The following is a 22,407-nucleotide window of genomic DNA, read 5'->3' on the forward strand; positions in this document are numbered from 1 at the left end:
GCTAGCCCAACTCTCTGTGGGGGTCCCAGGATGACTGCCATGGTCACCCCCCTCCCATTAATCTGTAGACTGGAAGCCATGCACTGTACAGTTAGGCCCTGTATTGAGTAATATAATGAGAGTTATGTATATTATATACCAAATAGTAGGTTCTGTACTGTCAGCATTCATGACAAGGGGACGAGTCCGTGACTGGTCTGATTGATACTAAAATATTACCTGCCATAAGCGATGACATGAAGCCACAGTAACCTGGATCCCAGTCACATGAATACAACAGGGTCACAGATGAGTTTAATGCCTAGTGACCTATCTAACTCACTGATAGCTGGTGTATTACCCTGAGACAGACTATACTAGTAATACATCATAAAATAATAAAGCATGATATCCTAAAATGACATGATATAATTACATGATCTATTAATAAGACATGATATAATAAAAGGAAATGATATACTAATCATGTGACATAGTATAATAATTACATGATATACGAATGAGACATGATATAGTAAGACATTTATTAATTAATATGGCATATCATAATGATATGATATAATAATACATGATATATACTAGACAAGAGGCTAGTCGAACCTCCCGCGCGTTTCCTGCTCGCCGTCACGTGACGCGCCTATCTGACGCTATTGGACGGAGCCGGACACCGGTCCTCCCGTTACACCGTCAGTCCCCCTCTACATAACTAGCTCGGTGTCATTGTGCTGCTCCCCGTATTGGTAGTACTAAAAATCCCAGCATGTCTTACCAGCTCATAGGTCTACAAAAGCTGGAGAGCCACAGGTTCCGCGTAACCCCGGCGGCCAATGGTTCCTGGATCGGGGGGGGGGGGGGGGGGGGGACACCTGCCTGTAGTCGCGTAAGTGGTGTCGGTGGCAGTTACCGTCCTCGCGCCCCCTTCCCCGCACGTGCGGCGCCTGCAACAGCTCGAGGCCGGATTGGGCGACAGGATCCCGGGTGAAGGGTCCTCTGTGCGTAACGTTTCCGTCGATCGGTTGGAACGGGGCGCAGTTCGGAGAGAACCCCGGGGCTGAGTACAGTGCCGGGACGGCTCTGATGAGGCCCTGCAGCGGGTAACGTCACTGTTGGATCGCATCATCCTGTACCTAACGTGGCCCACGGGTTGTCAGCGATTTGGTGGCTTTAACCTAAAAGCAGCACTTGGGTTTCTTAGCATTTGATACTTTAGATCAATTATATTTTCTGTTTAGAGGAAGTAATATATATATGTGTATATATAGATATGTATATATATTTTTAAAGAGAGCTATAGTACAGTCACATCCATTGGGAGGCCAAGATAAGGGTATAGTGCACAAATGAAGTGACATACTATAGAGATCCTGGAAGTTCTCAGCATTATCTGTGTGCAGACAGCAGCCTCGGGCTTAGCGGGACCTCACAGACTTTGCCATTTCTTTCTCATTGTAAATATTCCACGGTTTATTTGACCCGTCTAATGGATGTAGCGGATGCTCTTCTGTCTACACCCATAAATCCCAACAATTTCCCAGCCAAGCTGTGGCGCCTTGTGAATAGCCCCCACTACCAGTCCATCCGCTGGGACTCCTGCGGAGAAGGCGTCATCGTTGATAAGCAGCTATTCGAGTCCGAGCTGCTGTGCCCTTCAAAGCCAATGAATGATGCCATTGACTTGTTTAAGACAACAAACTTCACCAGCTTTATCCGCCAGCTCAATCTCTACGGCTTCAGGAAAGTGATGGCGGGATCCGGGGAGAACCCCAGCTCCCACCAGCCGGGAGGGGACCTGGTAGCCGGAGATGGCCACCTCCATCATTTCTACAACATCAACTTCCGCAAGGAGCATCCAGAACTGCTGGTCAATTTGAAGAGACTGACCAGTTCTAACAAAGCCAAGATGGCTGCTGGCCTCGAAGTGAACACCAGGCCGCCAAACCGCTTCCAAAGACTGCTGACCAACTCATTGGCAGACCAGAGTAAGTGCGAGAACCAGGGTAAGACTGGATCGGGGCGTTATTTGCTTAGATGGGAAAGTGAAATTACGGTTGTCAAAAAAATAAACTTTTGACGCTCATCAAGATTGTGGACAAAATATTGATCTCTGAATTTTTATTTTGTCATTCAAACAATGGGATTACAACTGAGTGTTATTTTTAGTTACGCTTTGTGGAATGATTATGTATGCACAGGTCATTATTTTAATTTATTTATTTTTTTCCAGGTGAATAAAATCAGACTTTTGCTTTTTAAGGCATATTCTAATTAGGCAAAGCAAGTGTAGAGGGATTCAAAGAAAGCATTTCCTTCTAGATGATAGCCAAACATTTACTGAACTCACTCTGACTTTAAGCCATCACCATCCAAATAGTTTCCGCCTGGGTGAAAAACAAACTCCTGCTGCCAAGTTGTCTGTGCCATACTCGCTGACTGCACATGCGTGGCCTCCATTGGCAGAGAGGGTTCCTGGGGAACCCTCAACCGGCTAATTCTGCAATGTGTAACCCATAGGCTACAGCAGGCTACCTCCATGAGATGTCAGTAGCTGTGGGGCTAATCTCCGGAATGCATTGCATTCCGGAAGTTGGTAAATACAGCAGCATCGCATCCCCCATAGAAACCTATGGGGGTTGGGGCTGCCGAGAATGGAGGGTTTGCAGCATGTATGGGAGATATCTGCTGCAGCCCCTCTGTCATACATTTGGGGGATACTGAATATTTGCAGTTACCCCCTCCCCCGAAAACACCTGAATAAGCCGAAAATATTTATTGATAAATGGGCCCCTTAATCACATAAACCTGCTTGCATAGACAGCAAGTGACAATTTTTATTGTTACTTCTCTAGCTACTGAACTGGGATGGAAGAGATGTGAATTATTTTTGGATAAGACAGCGGAATGATTTCAGATCATTACAGTGTTTCAAATTTATTTTTGTTTCGTTTGTAGCTTCAATGACCATTGAACAGAATCACCGTGTTTTCAGACGTGACAACCATTCACCATATCTCTATGGTAGTCCTGCATCACGCAGTCATATTGGATTTCCTTTAAAAGAACTAGATCGCACTCCAATCCCTCCAAGGACATGGCCAAACTCATTGAGTCTTCTCCAAGGACAGTTAGACTCACGATCATCTTTCCCAGGAAATGGCATCATTTACCCATTCATGCAGCGCTTCCCAACAGAAGTTAGCTACACACTGTCATCCAGTCCTACTTCTGTACATGTCCAACAAGGTCACTCCGCCATGTCAGGTGCTGTGCAGCAATATGGTAGCTATGTTCCACCAACAGCAAAGTACTCTCCTGCATATTATCCAACAGGTGAGCTCTACTAGACGGAAACAAATAGAATTGATAGGGTGGTGTTTTATATGGGCTCTATTTGCTAGGTACATTGGCATAAAATGTAGACGACAGTAGTCATAAATGAATAGCGTAGTTCTTGTAAATGCTAAGGATATTAGAAATCAATGAGCAGTTCTGTATGGATAAAGGTAAAAATTTATCATTTGTTACATTTTAGGTCATAGTTTACATCACTATGCAAAATTAATAGGTATAATACATTGACTTCTAATTCCTTACCTTACAACTTAAACTGTATGCAAATGATGTATCATTTATATCATATCATATCATATCACTTATATCATAAGCATGTTATAAATAGACATCTATAATTAATAAGGCTATTTAATCAGATTAGTTAATATTCTAAATGATCAAATTCTATTTTATTGCTTCCCTAAAATGAAAATGTGATCTGCACTCTTGTTATTAGTAATAAGAGATAAGGCAAGAGGGGTCTCTTCCTTAAAGTGAAACTGTTCTGTAACTTTTTGTGTGAGAAAACACAAAAGGTTTTTGGTTTTTTTGTAATTGAAGCCCAAGGTGTGGCCTCCAAAAGCCCAGTGCAGTGCAAGACTATGCTAGGGCCTTGGGTCTTTGGACCCTCTCTAAAAGGAGAAGATCCCCGTATATCACCATCCAATCTGTAAAGGTAGGAGGGACCCCTTAACAACCTTGACCCCTCGGAGCCAAAGAACCCCTTAGGGGACTAGGACCCTTCAGGCTTTCCTCCACCACATGGCTCAGGGTAACCACTTTCTCTAAAAGGTTAGCCAAAACTTCTCCCAGGAAACAAATTCTTCAGCTGCCGCTAGAAGGAGGGTAGCCTCCGATAACTTGGGGAGAGGGCAGTTCATAAGGGTCGCCTCCAAACCCCTTCAAAAAATGTGATACAAACAATACACAAAGAACATTAAAAACCATGGATACGTGTAGTCCAAAAAATGCGCAATAATTAAATGTATAGTGCCATAAGGCTCAAGCCTTTCAGCTGGGAATATAAAAATTGTCCTTGGCCTGGACAGAAGGCAAAGGAAAATTAGTCTGTCTGAAAAATAAAAGTGTAAGACAGAGCATAAAGGTAGTTTGCATATCTAAAATTCGGTATGTAGTCATTATGACGACATTCAGAATTTAAACATTCAGAATGTTGACATAGACAAAAATATTGACAATGGAAATGACGATATTTACAATGTCAACAGTGCATGTTAAGGTTTGGTCTGAAATACTCTAAACTAGAGGTTCCCAAACGCGGTTCTCAAGGGACTCAAACAGTTCAGGTATTGGAGATACCCTAAAAAAAATAATTACTGCCACTGATTTTTTTTTTGAGTGCTTTTAAATTTAAAATTGTTTATAGTTTAAATTGACCCTTAAATTACAAATATATCATATTACATTATCCAGATATTGGGCCAAATGTAATAGGGTGAGAGTTTAGAAAACACTAGAGTTTAGCAGTAACCTCTCACATTGGTCGAGTTTTATCTTCAAAATTGAAAAACATCTGGATGAGAGTTTAAATTGTGAGAGTTTTTTGAGTGTAAAAACATGAGAGTTTGCATGTTCTCAGACTCTATTACATTAGCCGAGTTTAAAAAGTGTGAGTTTTCTACTACACTCTCACATTTTCTAATCTCTAACCCTATTACATTTGGCCCATTGTGTCTGCAAACAGTAATACGTAATGTACACCTTTTTATAACATAGCTTTGTTCACATAAGCTGGGTACACACTATGCGCTCCGTCTTACGATATATCATTCAGACGTGGATCGGAACGACGTATCATACGGATCGTATGGTGTGTACGTCTAATCGCTCATGCATGGCGGTCATTCATCACATCGTCCCGTCTGCTATGCTGCACTGCAGATGTGTTTATGCAATGAATGACACCATGTTGCTAAATGCATCATGGCTCAATATATAGGGCCTGATTCAGACCCGGACGCTATTTGCGTCCGCTCGCTGGCTAAAAGGGGCTGTCTATTTAAATCATGTGCTCGCACTGCGTCGCGTAAAGCTGCCCGCTAAGTAATAGCGAGCGGCCGCACTATGCGCTCGCACCTGTATAAAGACGCCCCTTTGCCACTCGCAACACACGTCATCTCCGGCAGTTGTAGGATTAATCGGGAACATCGAGAGCCATCGGAGCTGCTCGCAGCGCTTGTTGTAGCCTTTTCCCACCACAACATTGCGAGCAGTTCTAGCTAAAATACAACCCAGTCACTTGTGTAATGACGCTACTTTGCTAATTATGCACACCCATTAAACGCCGTTCTGACGGTCGGGCACGCCTGCGTTCGCACATCCACTCCCCCCTTTTACAAGCACCTTCCCCTGTTACCACACACAAACGGCTCTATCTGTAACTCAAAATAGCGGCCCAACTGCGGGCTACGGGCGAGCACTTTCTCATCACAATGACTGGTTCGCACACGCGCATTGCGACTCATACGCATGCGCAGATTGCGAAAAATCGCTCAAATACGAGCGCAGCATAGCATCCGGGTCTGAATCAGGCCCATAGTGTACAGTCGTATAACAGATCGTGTAGTGTGTACAGCCAATGCGATAACTTGTTCCATCGCATCGTGCCATCGCTGGGTACACATATCATATAGTAGTGTTCCTTCTAGGGTGGGCAGGGTGGCTATCACAAAAGGGCACTCCTGTGTGCGTGCCAGAAAACCCATACGCATGCGCAGATGTGCGAACATCGCTCGGAGCGAAACGAGCGGCCGCTTACGTGCGGCTCTGAATCAGGCCCTCTGTACGAATCTGTGGAGTAATTTGTCCATTTTTGATTGTACCACTGAAGAAGTCCCATGCTGGAGAAAAAATGCGCAGGGTCTGTTTTGGTGCCAAAATCCATCCGCCACCAGTGAGGTTTTCAACCATAGAGCTTACACCCTTTGGGGTGATGGTGTGAAGTTACATCTGCCCCACATAGGCGTTGGGTATTGGTCACTATTTTATTGGATGAAGTTTCATTTAACCCATTCATGGGTCTCCCTAGAACTGATACAAGAAGGATCCACCTTTCTAGCGCCCTCAAATGTTTTTTTATTGTGTATATATATCACATCTCCCTACATCACAACTCACTTATGAGGCAAAGGAACTGGCAAAGTATCCCGCCTGGGATGAGTATAAAGCTGTATGCTGCCCAGCAGGGGCGTCTTAAGAGAGGAGGGGGCCCGTGTGCACTCCCCGTGCGGGGCCCCCTCCTTTCTCCCCGGTGGCTGGCAGCCGACTGACGCGGCTGGCTAGCCACCGGAGCATTAGTAGACTCTGGGCACTAGAGTCTGCCCGGAGTCTACTGCGCATGCGTAAAACACCGGAAAAATGGCAGCGGCGGACATTTTTCCGGTGTTCTGAGCAGCGCTGACACCCGACGTGGGACCACGGACAGGTAAGTTTAAAAAAATATGGGTGCAGTGTGTGCGGTGCGGGGCCCCCCTGGACTCGGGGCCCATGTGCCCCGCACACACTGCACCCATTATAGATACGCCACTGCTGCCCAGCTCTTAAACCAAGTCAGGGCACTTCTTATCAGCGCAAGACCTTATTTCTAATATCCCACCTCTCAAGTCACGGCACTTGTTTACAGCGCAAGGCCTTATTTCTAATATCCCAACTCTCAAGTCACGGCACTTGTTTACAGCGCAAGGCCTTATTTCTAATATCTCAAGTCACGGCACTTGTTTACAGCACAAGACCTTATTTCTAATATCTATTCTGATTGAAAGGAAAATAGAAAAAAAAAGTCCTCTTTTCTCAGGTGTATCCAAGTGACTGCCATCTATTCACATTTAATTACCACATCTCATTACATGAATCTCAGACTTACGGTCCCTACACAATATACGATTTTGTTAACGATTTGGCTAATTCCGACCCATCGGAATGACAAATCGTTAAAATCATGCAGTGTGTAGGCAGTATATTGTGCAGTGCACGCTCCCGTGCCGTTGTCAGTCGCATCGCCTGATTTTTTTTGTACATGCAGTCAAATCAGGCGATGCAGCTGACGATCCTATGTGGCGCGGGCTGACATATCAGGCGGTCGGGCACCAGATCGTCCAGTGTGTACGGGCTGCCCGATATGTCGGCGGGGGGGGGGTCGTCTGTTGCATCGCTGGGTACACACGTCGTTTAGTGTGTACCGAGCATTATTTTGCAATGTTCGTTTAGAAGTCTGCTAAATTCTATATATTAGATTGTGTCATTTTTCTATGTTGTTTTTACCTAGCTGTCCTCCCGTGTTGCCCATCACAAGCTCACATGGAACGACTGGCCAGCTGCGCCGATCCTGCCTTCTCTTCATACCAGCATTGTAGCTATTTTCAGGTTAGTATAATTAAGCCTGTCTATGAAAATTAGAAGCATGGAGTTGCATTTAGCTGGTTTTACATTTCTTTTCTCATTTGTCAGTGTCTCTATATGAGTAAATGTTGGAGATTTCTTAACAAAAACAAGTTGTGTAGTGTTAGGGCACTGGTGAAAAAGAATAAATATTCTTCATTTCGGAATGTGGTTTGCTATATTTTAGTCTTTATTTACTGCCTCTAATATCTATTCCCTAAATAGTGCCATTAATATATTTATATATACTACATTTTTGCATTTGTACCGCTTTCCCCAAACTGCTCACTTTTAACCTCAGAGTGTAATGTAAGCACAACTTTCTCTTTATATTATTGTGCAGGTGCGTCTTTTTGAGATGTGCGTCTTTTCGCAATGTGAGCCTTTTGCCATAGCAGTTAAGCCCCAGTTTGCACCTATGGCGCCCTCCTGGGATGGGATTTGGGAGTAGCGTGTAGACCTAGCCAAAGTACAATAAAGGTTTGTTGACCTGAAATTGGCCACCTACAAGGCACAAATGTGCCTATTTGGAGGGATGCAACTTGTAAGTACTCAAACTCTAGTGCAAGTTGGGAACTGATGATGGTGACAGGTGCGTCTTATCCACACACCCAGTTATGCAAATATAGTGAAACTGCTGATGCTCAAATCTAATAGGAGGACTACAGTGTACTGATCACTCGTTTTTAGAAGCTGCTCTTATATTACTTGATTTGCATTTCACAGTCTCCAAACAACTAGAGTATTTCTTATCTACACTTTCCTGCCATTGTACTGTAATGAGTTACGTATTGTGTGTTTTTAGCATTGTTTCTACTCATAGTTTCTACTCATAGTGCAGCCACACCTCCTGACGTAATCCTGGCGCATCTGCTCCTGTTACCTGCATGGGAAGGGAAGCGCGTTTGCTACCTATACAGAGTCGGCCGCGACTCACATTTGCAGCCAACTCTGCGGTAGGAAAATACTAACATTAATCCTACATTAAAGACACAACGGACGCCCTGAATAAACTACAGAATATTCAATGGAATACTGAATATTGGTTAGTGACAAGTGACGTTACATCACTATATTCTGTAATAAACCTCGAACAAGGATTATCAAGCATTAAAAATCATCTTCTCACAGATCCAAGCATGATCCAAGCGAAAATAATTTTCCGCAAAGCTCCAGATATCAAGAGGAAATTAATCAAGAACCATATCCCACCCAAGACTACGATCCAGCATCTACTTCCCATGCAAGATACACTAAAAAGGGGGATTTTTTCACTGTGGAACATGTAGAGCCTGTAAAGTTACGGGACAAAAAAACACCAAACCCACACTATCGATCATTTCCCCAAGCAACAACAATAAATTCACAATTAGGAGTAGGATTACGTGTCACACCAAAGGTGTAATTTATACATTGTAATGTCCCTTTCCCAAGCTATATGGGCAGAACCATTAGATCACTAAAGACACTCATATAAGAACATGTACTTAATAGAGAAAAAGGCACAGAAGATCACCCTTTGTCAATCAGGTTCATTCTTGATCATAATTATGCATGGTTCAACTATATCCACTATCGGCAAGTCACCGGGACCGCGATGGGAACGAGATTTGGGCCAAGTTACGCAAATCTCTTTATGAGCACATGGGAGAACAATTACTTCTGGTCCCATGGCGAACTTGGTGCAAATCTTGTCCTCTGGATATGCTTCATAGATGATGTGCTTTTTATTTGGAACAGCACTGAAGAATCTTTGAAGCAATTTCTTACGTACATAAACAATAATGACAATAATCTCATCTTCACATCTAAATACAGCAAAACCATAGCTGAGTTTTTAGACTTGAATATTTTCATTGAAGAGAGGCAGATCCACACCAACACTTTTCACAAATCTGTAGATGTAAACAGCTTTATTCTAGCCTCAAGCGTACACCATCCTAATTGGCTACAAAACATACCTCTAGGACAATTTAAAAGGATAAGGCGCAATTGCTCCAAAATCAGTGATTACAATAAACAAGGAGACAGCATCCAGACAAAATTGATATAAAAAAAATATAATAGCAGATTAGTCATGAATGCCAAAGAATCTGTCAAAGAAAAGGCTAGGGCACCTCTCCTCCAATACAAACCGAAAGACACCAATAAAGACACCGATACCAATATTTGCTTCATCACACAGTACAGCAAACAAGGCAATCAAATGAAATGTGTCATAAACAAACATTGGCACATCATGTTCCAAGACGATATCCTGGGTGACATTCTTCCACCCAAACCGAAAATAATTTTCTGCAAAGCTCCAGACATCAAGATGAAATTAGTCAAGAACCATATCTCACCCAAGACTACGATCCAGCATCTACTTCCCATGCAAGATACACCAAAAAGGGGGATTTTTTCATTGTAGAACATGTAGAGCCTGTAAAGTCACGGGAAAAAAAAACACGAAACCCACACTATCGATCATTTCCCCAAGCAACAACAATAAGTTCACAACTAGGAGTAGGATTACGTGTCACACCAAATGTGTAATTTATACATTGGAATGTCCCTATATGGGCAGAACCATTAGATCACTAAAGACAGGCATATCAGAACATATACGAAATATAGAAAAAGGCACAGAAGATCACCCTTTGTCAAACCACTATAAGGCTCACCACAAATCCGAAACTACTAAAATTCTATGGGCTAAAAGAAATCAAACAGAGATGGAGAGGGGGTGACTACATACACCTCATCAATAAAGAGGATGTATGGTTGAACTAGATACATTAGCTCCCAAAGGCCTTAACTTGGATAATGAAATCCGTTCAATTACATGCAAATAATTACATTAGGTTAATGCTATCGTATTGAAACAAATAGGTTTCATATTAGCTATCTTGTTCAGTATATACACTGCACATGTTTTCACCTATTTTATATTTTATATAATATATATGTACCTAGGTTTAATACTACGTAAATTGCAACATCATATTGAAAAATGCAACAACAGATTATCCCCACCAATATGGCTGATTAACCTTCTATAGGATGGACGGAATACTATACTATCTATTGCAATGTCTACAACAAAATGGCTACCAACGTCAGGACTAAGCTAGAATGATTGACTGACACAATAAAGTGTGGGCACTCCACACAGGATTTAAACATCCAACAGCCAGGCAAAACAAGCACACACCCCCAGAGGAAGACCGTGAGGTTGAAACGCGTTGGAACACACTGCACAATATCCAGACCCTAAAGAACATTTTGAGTACTCAGCGACCATTCGCCCAGCCGCGTCACGTGACTGGACTGTATCCCGCACCACCCGGAAGTGAGAGGAGATCAGCTGTGAATCCAACGGAGACAAGTGTAACCAGCTACACACTCGTAGGAGAGGCAGGAGAAGGACCCCCACGGTGAACCCTAACTGGGGTGACCCGCGGCAACACCACTCCGACCACAGACTCCAAGCAGTGGTAGATGCCCAGCGGATCACCTGAACAAAGTGCGCCTTTGCTGCATCCCCTGCAAAGGAAGTCTGGACACCACCACTCCAAAAATGCCAGCTACATCCACCGCGTCATGCGGGACTGGTTCCAGGGATCAGGTACAGACAGGCGACACTAATGCGCTGCTTGTCTTCTTTTTGAATATCACTGAAGGATCAATAGTGTGGAGCGGGACGCCGCTACCCACCACAGACCCTACTGCCATTTGGCACAAGCACTGACTTTGAGGCACAAGCACTGAGTTTGAGTTACCAGAAAATTTACTTATATTTGTTATACGCAAAAGTTTTTTTAAGTATACTGTCTTTTTGCACGTAATATTCCTACATGCATATTGTTAGACCGTTATTACCTATTTAATACGATTACTTTTTGTTATCTCACTTGACATAAAGTGATTATTACTAGATATCTCATTTATCTGTTATCTGCTTGTATTGCCACCTACTTTGATACCATGAGGCAGTCTGTTTATAATGAATTCACATGTGCATGTCTTCTTTAATATATTAAAAAGGATTATCATTCTGCAGAAGTTTCTTTAGATAACTAATTATATCATTCAAGACATTGTTTTGAGGTCGCAATAATGCAAATTAGCATCATATTTCTAGGCCTACTATCACCTAGAACTCATTGAGGGGTGAGCGCAGTTTTCTCTGTAATATTGCATCTGAATCTGTATAAGAACAGAAAAGTGAAGGTATGCAGAGACTAATGAAGTGCATCACTCATAAAATAATGGGCAAACTACGCAATCTGACAGACTTTGAGCGCGGAATGACTGTTGGCGCTCACAGCAGCAGTACAAGCATTAGCAAAATGGCTGCAATGGTATATTGTTTGAGGGCGCCAGTTGGTAAAGTGTACACAGAGTGGATCAGCAGGCAAAAAACTGGGTCTGAGCACAAGGCCTGTGGTCATAAACAGCTACCAGATGCTTGAGCAGAACGAAGAGTGGGCAGACCTGTTCAGTCTCACAGACGGGCAACAGTACACCAAATTATGGATAATCTGAATCGGGGACCAATTCAGATGGCCTCTTAATGAACAGTACGCCACATGTTACATTGTATGGGCTACAGAAGCAGAAAGCCTGTCCAAAATACATTGCTATCTGCTGCAAACAGGGTGAAACGCCTCCAGTTTGCTCAGGAACACAGGAAATGGAGAGGAAATGAGTCATGTTGTCTGATGAATCACATATTCAATTACACCATACAGATGGTAGTGTGAGTACATGGTGATAACAGCACGAAAGTATGGATCCTGCTTGCATCATCAGAATTCTTCAGGCTGGCGGAGGCAACATTATGGAGATGCAGAACATCACATTTGGGTTAATATTCCAGGAAACATACCGGCAGTGAGTAGAATCCATGCCTAGAAGGTGGGCCAACAAAGTACTAACCCAGTGGTCATAATAATTTGGCCACTGAGCTGAACAAACAACCCGAACATCTTCTCGGGAGCATCTCCATAGTAATCCATTAACAATCCATTCAATACATGCAGTGTATTAGAACATTCACATGTTTAGACTGGGTTGGGTATGGGTTTCTGGCGGTCAGGATGCTGCCGGTCAGAATACTGACAGCGGCATCCCAACATCAGTAGTTAAGTATAGTACTACTATCCCTAACCCTCTCTCCCCAGTGCCTAAACCTAACCTCCCCCACTAGTGCCTAAACCTAACCTCCCTCTCCCTGCACCGTAACCCTCCATCCCCGGTGCCTAACCCTAACCTCCCCCCATAGTGCTTAAACCTAACCTCCCCGCACCCTAAACCTAACCCTCCCCCCTTAGTACCTAACCCTCGTCCTTGTGCCTAAACCTAACCCCTGGTACTTACCTTCGGGATGCCGGCGGCCGGGAAACTGGAGCCAGGATCCCTACGCTGTCGGGATTCCATCGCCGGTCTTTAGACCGTTGACATCCCGCACGCCAGGATGCTGACCTATCCTGTTTAGACCAACTTGTAGCCAGTCAAACCATTAGAATATTGTCAGAATTTATTGTATCTCCAAAGCTGCAGAAAACAGCCTCATGGTCAGTAAATTTATTTATTTTCATTTTTTATCTAATTTAAAATGACCACACACACATTTATTAAGATAAAGGAATGTGCCAAGTCATTTACCTGTAGACTTCTGCAATATGAAATGGAAGGGCTTATTATCCACTTCATTTTCATTTTTCATCATGGTGTTATGGTGCAGTACAGTAATACAGTATCCTCTTATTACTTTGTGTAGAGCCCTCCTCCAATGCAGTCTTCCTTGCCTTTGGAGTTTTTCCATCCAAACTGGCCAGCTAGTGATTCAGACGAGTCCAAGAAAGAGGAGATGAATGTGGAGGCTGTTTTCCAGTTTGTGGATGAGCTGCAATCTTCTCCCCTACTGGAAATGGTGAATCTAGATGCTGAAGAAGATGAAATACAGTCATCACCTTTAAAAGATGAGAATGTAGCAGTGACACTTTTTCCAGAAAATGATGACGATGCTAGTAGTCAGACTAATCAGCTGGAATCCTTAGTACCAGTAACTACAGGCCTCACCCCCTATGACTTAGGATCCAACCAGTCAGTTCCTTGCCATGTGCCTCAAGCTTCAAACAATCACACTATAGTAAGTAACATGTTTCCTCCTGTCAGCTGTACTAGCCTGAATATATTTGTACTTTTGAAAAAAAAATATTTCTCTAAAACTTTTTTTAACTATAGATAAAACTTGTAGTGTACAGATGTGTCCTCATACACTATTTCTGCAGTTTCGCCAAACAGCCCTTCTTAGCGCAGGTCGCAAACAGCTTCACGAGACACATGTATAACATTGTGCGACGGAGTCTTTATCTGTATACGTACTGCTACAATGCAAAGGTCCCAGCTTTTATTCACGCCAAGTTCCATTGTGTTTCATATGCAGACTCAGACGCACACAAATATAGAAGTGTTGCTTAGGAAATGATGAAGTGCAGTCTCGTGACGGTTTGTCGCATCCGCTTGCGGCTAAAGGGGCCTATACACCTGAGCCGCAATTCCCCGTTCTGCCGACGCCGACCCAACCAAAACCCAGACATTGATGATCGGCGATCCATCAGCGAATCAGGGAAATTCTTCATGTTAAAACTAACTAATTGCCGTTTCCCATTATTTTTCGTGTCGAGATCGGGGAATCAAGATTTTCCAATATTATGAATTTTCCCGAACCCCGAGTCCTGAAGTCGGCAGATCGGGACATTGCAGCAACCCGTTGCATCTGCGGCGCAAGCCAAGTCGCACGGGACCTGGCAGCTCACTTGTGCCAGGCGTCTTGCGCCCCATGGCACATTGAGACTAGGGGGTATATTTACTAAAGTGAGAGTTTTTAGAAGTGGAGATGTTTCTCATAGCAACCAATCAGATTCTAGCTATTATCTTCTAGAAGGTGCTAGTTAAATTTTAAGTAGAATCTGATTGGTTGCTATGGGCAACATCTCCACTTCTCAAAACCCACAGTGTAGTAAATATACCCCTAGGTGTATAAGAGCACATCTGTATCTGCCTTAGGCATATGTTGACTAAATATCTGTTTTCACACTGCTTATCATCTTAAGATAACGGGATATATTTGCAATCCGTAGGTTGACATGAATGCTTTCTCAGATGCATCAGATAAAACGCTGGCTGTTGAGCAAATTAAATTGCAAGTTTCTGATGTTCCTTCTATGACTAAATTTGTAAAACAGGAAGAAATGACAGTAACAAGAGCAATGTCAAAAGTGAACAAGCCTCCTGGTAAATACAAATGTTTGTTAGCGACACACGTATCTGTAAGCAATGGGCTTTTGGGTTTGCGATGCTAAAAACAATTGGTATTGCAATGCATTTTTTATGTACATTTGTGCATGTTACCACCCTGCACATACAGTACATAGGTACATGTCTCTATTCCATATTTTATGGTTGGTACCATGCACCATGGAGTTTACATACATATGGTTGGAATGCTTATTTTGGTTGTTTACATTTTGAGCACCCCCGTAATTACAGTACCTAAAATACAAGTTGTGTTACAATAAAGTAAGGAGAGTTATGGTAAAAGTTACCTTTGTTAATTCACTTTCTTCGAAGTCCAAAGGGAGACAGTGGGGTGTAGGTGGGACCTTGGAGGACCGGATGCCAACAGCAAAGCTTTTTTCTATCCCAGGATGCTCCGGTCCTTCCTCCTATACCCTGCCCACAGCCTGAGGGCAACTCAGTTATGTTAACATGCCCAAGTCAGGAGCCGGGTAGGAGAGAAGGAAACTGGTACACTGAAGAATCACACTCTCACACAGAGAAGGAAACAAGTGACCAAGAGAAGAAACCCATAGAAGCCAGGAGCGTCAGGGCGGGTGCCCTGTGGACCCTATGGATTTCAAAGAAAGAGAGTTAACAAAGGTAAGTTTTACCATAACTATCCTTTTCTTCTTCAGGGCACATAGGGATCCACAGGGAGACAATGGGGATGTCCCAAAGCAGACGTTCAAGGGCGGGAACCCCGCCCCGAAGGAAGCATTTTGAGAGGCAAATGTATCAAAGGCATAAAACCTAAGAAACGTGTGGACAGACGACCAGGTGACCGCCTTGCATAGCTGTTCAGCTGAGGCGCCACGCCGGGCTGCCCACAAGGGACCCACTGAGCGAGTAGAATGAGCAGATACTGTAGCTGGCACAGGAAGGCCAGACTGCGTGTAAGCCTGTGAGATAGTCATGCGAATCCATCTGGCCAGAGTTTGTTTGTTAGCTGGCCATCCCTTGTGGAATCCATATAGGACGAAGAGAGAGTCCAATTTCCTGATGGAATTAGTATGGTCCATGTAGAGCACGGACCACATACAAAGAGGCCTCACCTGCCGAGAGGTCTGGATTGAAAGGCCGGACCCACAATTTCCTCATTTAGGTGGAAACGAGAGACCACCTTGGAAAGGAATCCCGGGCGTGTTCTAAGAACCGCTCTGTCCCGATGAAAGATTGGAAAGGGGGAGCGACATGAAAGCTACCCTAAATCCGATAACCTACGGGCAGATGCGATAGCCAGAAGAAAAGAGTCTTCGCAGTGAGCCACTTGACATCCGCTGATTCCAGGGGCTTGAATGGAGGTTCCTGAAATGCGTGAAGCACTACTGCCAAATCCCATGTAGCCACAGGAGGGACAAAGGGAGGTTGTATACGTAGAACACCCTGCAGGAAGGTGTGAACACCCGGCAGAGGAGTAAGTCTGCGCTGGAACCAGATGGACAAAGCAGAAAGGTGTACTTTCAGAGATGCTAGACCGAGGCCTAGATCTAATCCAGCCTGCCGAAAGGCAAGTATTCTAGAAACCTTAAAAACTTGAGGGTCATAGTTTCTAGGAGCACACCATTGGAAATATGTATGCCATATTCAGTGATAAATTCTGGCTGAGGCCGGTTTACGTGCTCTGAGCATGGTCTGGACCAAAGAGCTGGAAAATCCGTTAGCCGTTAGGAGGGATGTCTCAAGCCAAGCCGTTAAAGACAGACGGGCCAGGTCCGGATGTAGACATGGACCCTGAGACAACAGGTCTACTCGTAGAGGAAGTTGAAGAGGAACGTCTATGGAGAGACTCTGAAGATTGGAGTACCAATGGCGTCTGGGCCAAGCCAGAGATATCAACAGGACTGTGCCCCCTACCTGCTTAAACTTTCAAAGAACTTGAGGAAGCAGGGATATTGACGGAAAAAGGTATGCCAAATGGAAGGTCCATTTCACTGACAAGGCGTCCACGAAGGCTGCGTCGGGGTCCCTTGTCCTAGTTCCATATACTGGTTTGTTGTTGTGTGTAGAGGCCATGAGATCCACATCCGGCAGACCTCATTTGTCCACTAGGAGCTGAAAGACTTCTGGATGTAGAGACCACTCTCCTGCATGCACGTCGTGACGGCTGAGGAAATCTGCTTCCCAATTGAGAAGTCCCGGGATGAATACAGATGAGATGGCTGGGAGATGGCATTTGCCCGATTCCGAGTGCCTCCTTGGTGATTGAGGTAGGACACTGCCGTGGCGTTGTCGGACTGTACTTGTACTGGCCTGCCCTGAAGAATGTCTTGAGCCAGAGTAAGAGCTCTGTAGATGGCTTGAAGCTCCAAGACATTGATTGGTAACTCTACCTCGACTGGGGTCCAGCGGCCCTGGAAGGAGTGTTGGCTGGTCACTGCGCCTCACCCTCGGAGGCTTGCGTCCGTGGTGAGGAGAGCCCAGTCCAGGATTCAAAAGGGGTGTCCCTTGTTTAAGTGGGACGTCTGTAGCCACCAGGCTAGGGACAGGCACATTTTTGGGCAGAGGCCCATCGTCTGGGATCGAAGTAGATGGGTTAGCCTGTTCCACCTGGAGAGGATCAGGTGTTGATGGGGCCTGGAATTTAACTGAGCGAACTCCACCATGTCTGCATTGCAGTGTGAATTGACACTCTGCGACTGCGGAGCAGTTTGCGCACTTGGTGTTGTATTAAGGAGATCTTGTCTGTTAGAAAGATCCTCTGAACTGAGAGTCCAAGTTGCCTCCTAAATGCACCATTCTTTGAGAAGGTGTCAGGGAAGACATTTTCCAGTTGATTAGCCACCCGTGTGTCTGTAGGAAGGCAGTTGTTACCTGCAGATGGCGGGGAGCTTGCCAACAGCAAGAGGTCATCCAAGTTTGGGAGCAGTCTGATCCCTTGGCTGCGAAGAGAGGCCACCATAACTGCCATGATCTTGGTAAAGACCCGGGGGGCCGTTGAAAGGCCGAACTGCAGAGCCTGAAATTGGTAGTGTTGCTGTAGTATAGCAAACCGGAGATATTGTTGATGAGAAGGCGCTATATAGTACATGTAGGTAAGCGTCCTGAATGTCCAGAGACACAATTAAATCCCCAGGCTCCATAGCCAGGATAATAGAACAGAGGATATCCATACAAAACCTGGACTACCTGATAAACTTGTTCAGAGATTTGAGGTTGAGGATTGACCAATGAGACCCGTTGGGCTTCTGAACCAGGAAAAGGGTGGAATAATAGCACTTGCCTCGTTGTGAGGAGGGGACCGGAATTATTACTGCTGAATTCAGTAAGGACTGAATGGCTTTTTGGAGCAGCAGTGCCTTGCTTGGGTCTGATGGAGGCCCTGTGCAAAGAACTGCTGGGGGGTCGCCTTAGGAAGGATCCGTGGGAGACCACTTCTCTTACCCAGGCGTCTGATGTGGTCTGACACCAAACCTGGGAGAATTGAAGAAGTTGGCCTCCCACCCTGGAAGACCCCCAGGGAGAGGCCCGCCCCGTCAAGCTGTAGGCTTGTCTTCAGACTTGGTAAGTGGATGTCTAGTAGCACAGGCTTGTTTGGCCCTAGGCTTGGAGGCCTTGGCTGATACCTGCTGCCGTGGAAAGGACTGACCCGTAGCTTTTCCTTGAGGACGAAAGGATGACGTCCGAGGCTTTGTATTATATATAGAGGGAAGGAACGCCGTCTTGGAAGCTGCCAAAGTAGTCACAATTTTATCTAATTCTGGACCAAATAGGATATATCCAGAATAAGGAAGAGACCAGAGTCCTTTTGGAGCCTGAGTCTACTTTTCAGGAATGGAGCCAAACAATACAGCGGTCCACTACCAAAGTGGAAGATATCCTGGAGGCCAGGAGAGCCGTATCCATAGCCACTTCTCCCAAGTGGGAGGCTGCATCTCCTTTAAGAGAGTATATGAATTTGTGACAAGCTTCTATACGCCTATCTGTAGTCTCCGTCAAGGAAGTTGCAGTATGGATGGGTAAGGTGGTATTCTTAACCAGCCGTGTTACATGAGAATACACTGTTGGGGGTAGTTCCCATTTAGTGCAATCCGTAGCTTGAAGAGGGTAAGAGGAACTTAAACGTTTTGGAATTTGAATTTCAAACTTCACTCGTAATCATATAGCTGATCAGAGTGAGGGAACTCTGGTATAACTACCTTTTGTTGTTTAAAAAGTGGTTGTTTTTTCTTAGGAGCAGGTTCATCCTCTTCTATTTGTAAAATAGATTTAACAGCTCTCACAAGAGCAGGTATATTTAATTTGTAGGGTGGCTCCTCATCTCCTGAGACGGAGTCAGAGTGAGAGAGGTCTGTGTCTTCTGCACCCCCAGACGATATATTAGAATCAGATAACTAGGTGGACTGGGAAGATATCACAGCACGTTTAGTAGGTAAAGGCTTTTCCTTTTGCAGCATTTGCTGAAAAACTGTTCGTAGACAGTACGTCTACCCATGGAGGAGGCAAAGGATTTACAGGGAGTACCTGCTGTGGCCATCCCACTGGGGGGGCTACCACGGGGACTACTAAGTGGTCCGCAATCTTTGTCAGCACCTGAGAAAAGGCTTCCCAGGGTGGAACACCGGGACTGAGGGCCATGAGTCTGTACAACAATTTGTACAAAGACCATCCTGAAAGAGGTCCTCTGGGGTTGAGCAGGACTTACAAGACACCAGAGTAGGAGCAGCAGCATCAGTCTGCTTGTTATTCTTTCCTCTACCAGACATAACCACAAGAATAATATAATACACAGTATGATACAGTGCAGTGAACACCCTGCAATATGTGTAATATGGCACAGTGTAGTGTGCAACCGTGCTATATAGTATGTGACAGCCCTCACTAATATATAGGAGATGTGAGGTACAATGAATCCCCTCTACCTTAGTATATCAGGGTAAATTAGAATAAAGGGAAAGGCTGACCGTATAGAAAGCAGAGATCAGCGCTAGCACAAGTCACATACAAACGCAGAGAAAAACTAATATCTGCAATTGGCACTACAATCAACTACACAGACCGCAGTGGCTAGTTGGATATAGCGCTGTGCCTGTGGGAGAGGTATACAGGGAGACAGGACCCAGCTTTCAATGAAGCAGAAAATGGCTGCCGCGCTCCTCTGAGGGGACTGAAGGTGAGAGAGGAGCAGCTCAGGGAACGGCTAGACCGCAGTGGAATGGCGCCCTGAGCTGTGGGATGGGCTGCAGGGAGAGTGCCTTCTCCCCGTGCTGACATTAACCACCGGGTCCCCTGACCTGTAAATATGGCTCTGCGCCAGTATAATAATTGCCAGGTGGTCTAGTGGAGTCGGTGGTGCATCAGTGTCCACATCAGCGCCTTCAGTCCGTTTTACCTGTCCCCTGGATTTCGGACTGCAGTCTGGGGTCCGGGGGAGCTTGCTAGCTAGTCCTCCTCAGAGCCCCGCCAGGAGTACCTAGCCGGGGCTTGGTGTCACGGCGCTGTGGAAGGGTGATGGAGCAGCAGCGCAGACGTCCAAGGGACAGACTTTTGCTGCTGCTTAGTTTAAAATACTGGAAATAAAAATTAAACCATAAAAATAAGCTTGGGCTGTTTGAAGCATTTGCTATGCAGCTCAGTGTAACGCTGTACTCTGACATATTTACCACAGATATCTTGCAACATATTATTATTATTATTAATATCCTTTATTTATATGGCGCCACAAGGGGTCTGCAGCGCCCTAACACAGTACATAGAAAACAGTGACTTTCAGTACAAAACATTGCAGGACAAGGACACGATTTATAAACATTGCTGCATCAGCTGTCGTAATACTCAAATAAGCAGCAGAGGGGCAGAAACCAAGGGTTAGGTGCCATTGTAGGCAGTATGGAATAGATGATAGTACAAGTAAGGGAAGGAAACGCTTATAAGGGAAGAGGGTGCTTGTGAGAGCTAACAGTCTAAAGGGGAGGGTCAGACAGATGGGGGAGGTAGTGAGCATTGGGCAGTGGGTTTGAATGAGAGCCGGATGGCTTTGATGAAGAAATGCTGGGTGTCCGACCCAGCTTTTTACCAGTGTCGGAGACTCAGCATTTTCGACCCGGGTTGACCCTTTCACACAGAAAAAAAAACCTGTGTTGATCTGCAAATTACCGGGTAAAAGTGCTTTACCAGGTAATTTCATTTTATGTGTGAAAGGGGTATAAGGCTAGAACCGGCAAACCCACCCAGCACTCAAATGTCGGGTAAAAGACGGTATTTCTGTGTGAAAGCGGTATAACTTAATGAATGGAACCACATACTGCTAGAGCCTGTACAGCACAGACCAGTCCGCTCCAGCAGTAAAAACTGAGCCAAGACTGTTGGTTCAAAAAATGTTGCCAACCATTTGCTAATTAATTGCCATCCACAAAGACAGACGGATATAGATCTGTATTAAAGACCTCAGGACCTCATCCAGTGCCGGTCGTTGAGGCCGCTTGGCCGTATGCAACCGATGTTTGCTAAACTGCGCATGCGTAAAATTCGCAGTGCGCGTACCCAAACTAGCTATTACGATCAGAAATTGCTCTCTCCTTGAACACAGCCAGGTCGTTAGTTTGAGTGACAGGATGAGGCATTTGTGGGTGGTAACAGGGGAAGGTGCTTGTGAACGGGGGAGTGGAGATCCGAACGCAGGTGTGCCTGACTATGCGAGGGGAGTTTAATGGGAGTGCATAATTAACAAAGTAGTATCATGGCACATGTGACATGGGTGGTTATTACACTGAATAGATCGTAGTGCTTAAGAGATGGTATGGTCAACCTTTAGCTCTGCGATCAGCTCCGATGGTCTCGATTAATCCTTATATGCCCGGAGATGACGTGTATTGCGAACGAGAAGGGGGAGTGTTTTTAGTCTTACGGCCGCATCCTCCCCTCGCTCGTCCAGCTAACGATCCCATCTTAATGACGCAACTTGCGAGCGCTTCATTTGCATATCCGGCCCCTTTTGCCTTACGACCGAGTGGCCACAACGACCGAGTCTGAATGAGGTCCTCAGTATCTACTAGGATATTGTATTCTAACAACAAATAACACAACTAATATGTTTCTGTTTCTTGTAGATCTCAGTCTCCTAGTAGATGTAATGTGTAGACAACAGCAAATCACAAAGGAAGAAGGAGAGTAAGGCATGAAGTCGTACTGTACTACAGTCAAATGCTCTTGATAGCACCACAGGCAAAGTTGTAATTGATTTGGATTCCGTTTTAGAGATGTGTTTGCTTTGATTTTATTTTCCTTGTTCAGGTAATATTAGAAATAAACTGTACAACATATTTTTCTATTATAGTGATTATAATGCCACCGAATCAAAAAGTTATTATTACCAAGAACATATGATTCTTGACATTAATAAATTAATAA

General features: G+C 44.7%; 1 protein-coding gene across 1 annotated transcript; it reads left to right on the forward strand.

Annotated features, from left to right (window-relative positions):
* The first annotated feature begins 1,480 nt into the window (after window positions 1–1,480).
* HSF5 (heat shock transcription factor 5) lies at window positions 1,481–22,171 on the forward strand. The gene is made up of 6 exons (XM_088454248.1): window positions 1,481–1,997; window positions 2,950–3,327; window positions 7,616–7,713; window positions 13,496–13,867; window positions 14,862–15,015; window positions 22,107–22,171. Exons 1-6 carry the CDS (start codon window positions 1,481–1,483, stop codon window positions 22,169–22,171), a joined length of 1,584 nt encoding a protein of 527 aa, XP_088310374.1.
* The last annotated feature ends 236 nt before the right edge of the window (window positions 22,172–22,407 follow it).

This window comes from Taudactylus pleione, unplaced genomic scaffold, assembly GCF_031769625.1.
Source record: "Taudactylus pleione unplaced genomic scaffold, aTauple2 ptg000040l, whole genome shotgun sequence".
Taxonomy (NCBI): Eukaryota; Metazoa; Chordata; class Amphibia; order Anura; family Myobatrachidae; genus Taudactylus; species Taudactylus pleione.

Coding starts and splice junctions, on each gene's coding strand:
- HSF5 (XM_088454248.1), top strand. CDS start 1,481: ATGGATGTAGCGGATGCTCTTCTGTCTACACCCATAAATCCCAACAAT. Junction 1,998..2,949: donor GAGTAAGTGCGAGAACCAGG/GTAAGACTGGAT, acceptor TTTCGTTTGTAG/CTTCAATGACCATTGAACAG. Junction 7,714..13,495: donor AGCATTGTAGCTATTTTCAG/GTTAGTATAATT, acceptor TACTTTGTGTAG/AGCCCTCCTCCAATGCAGTC.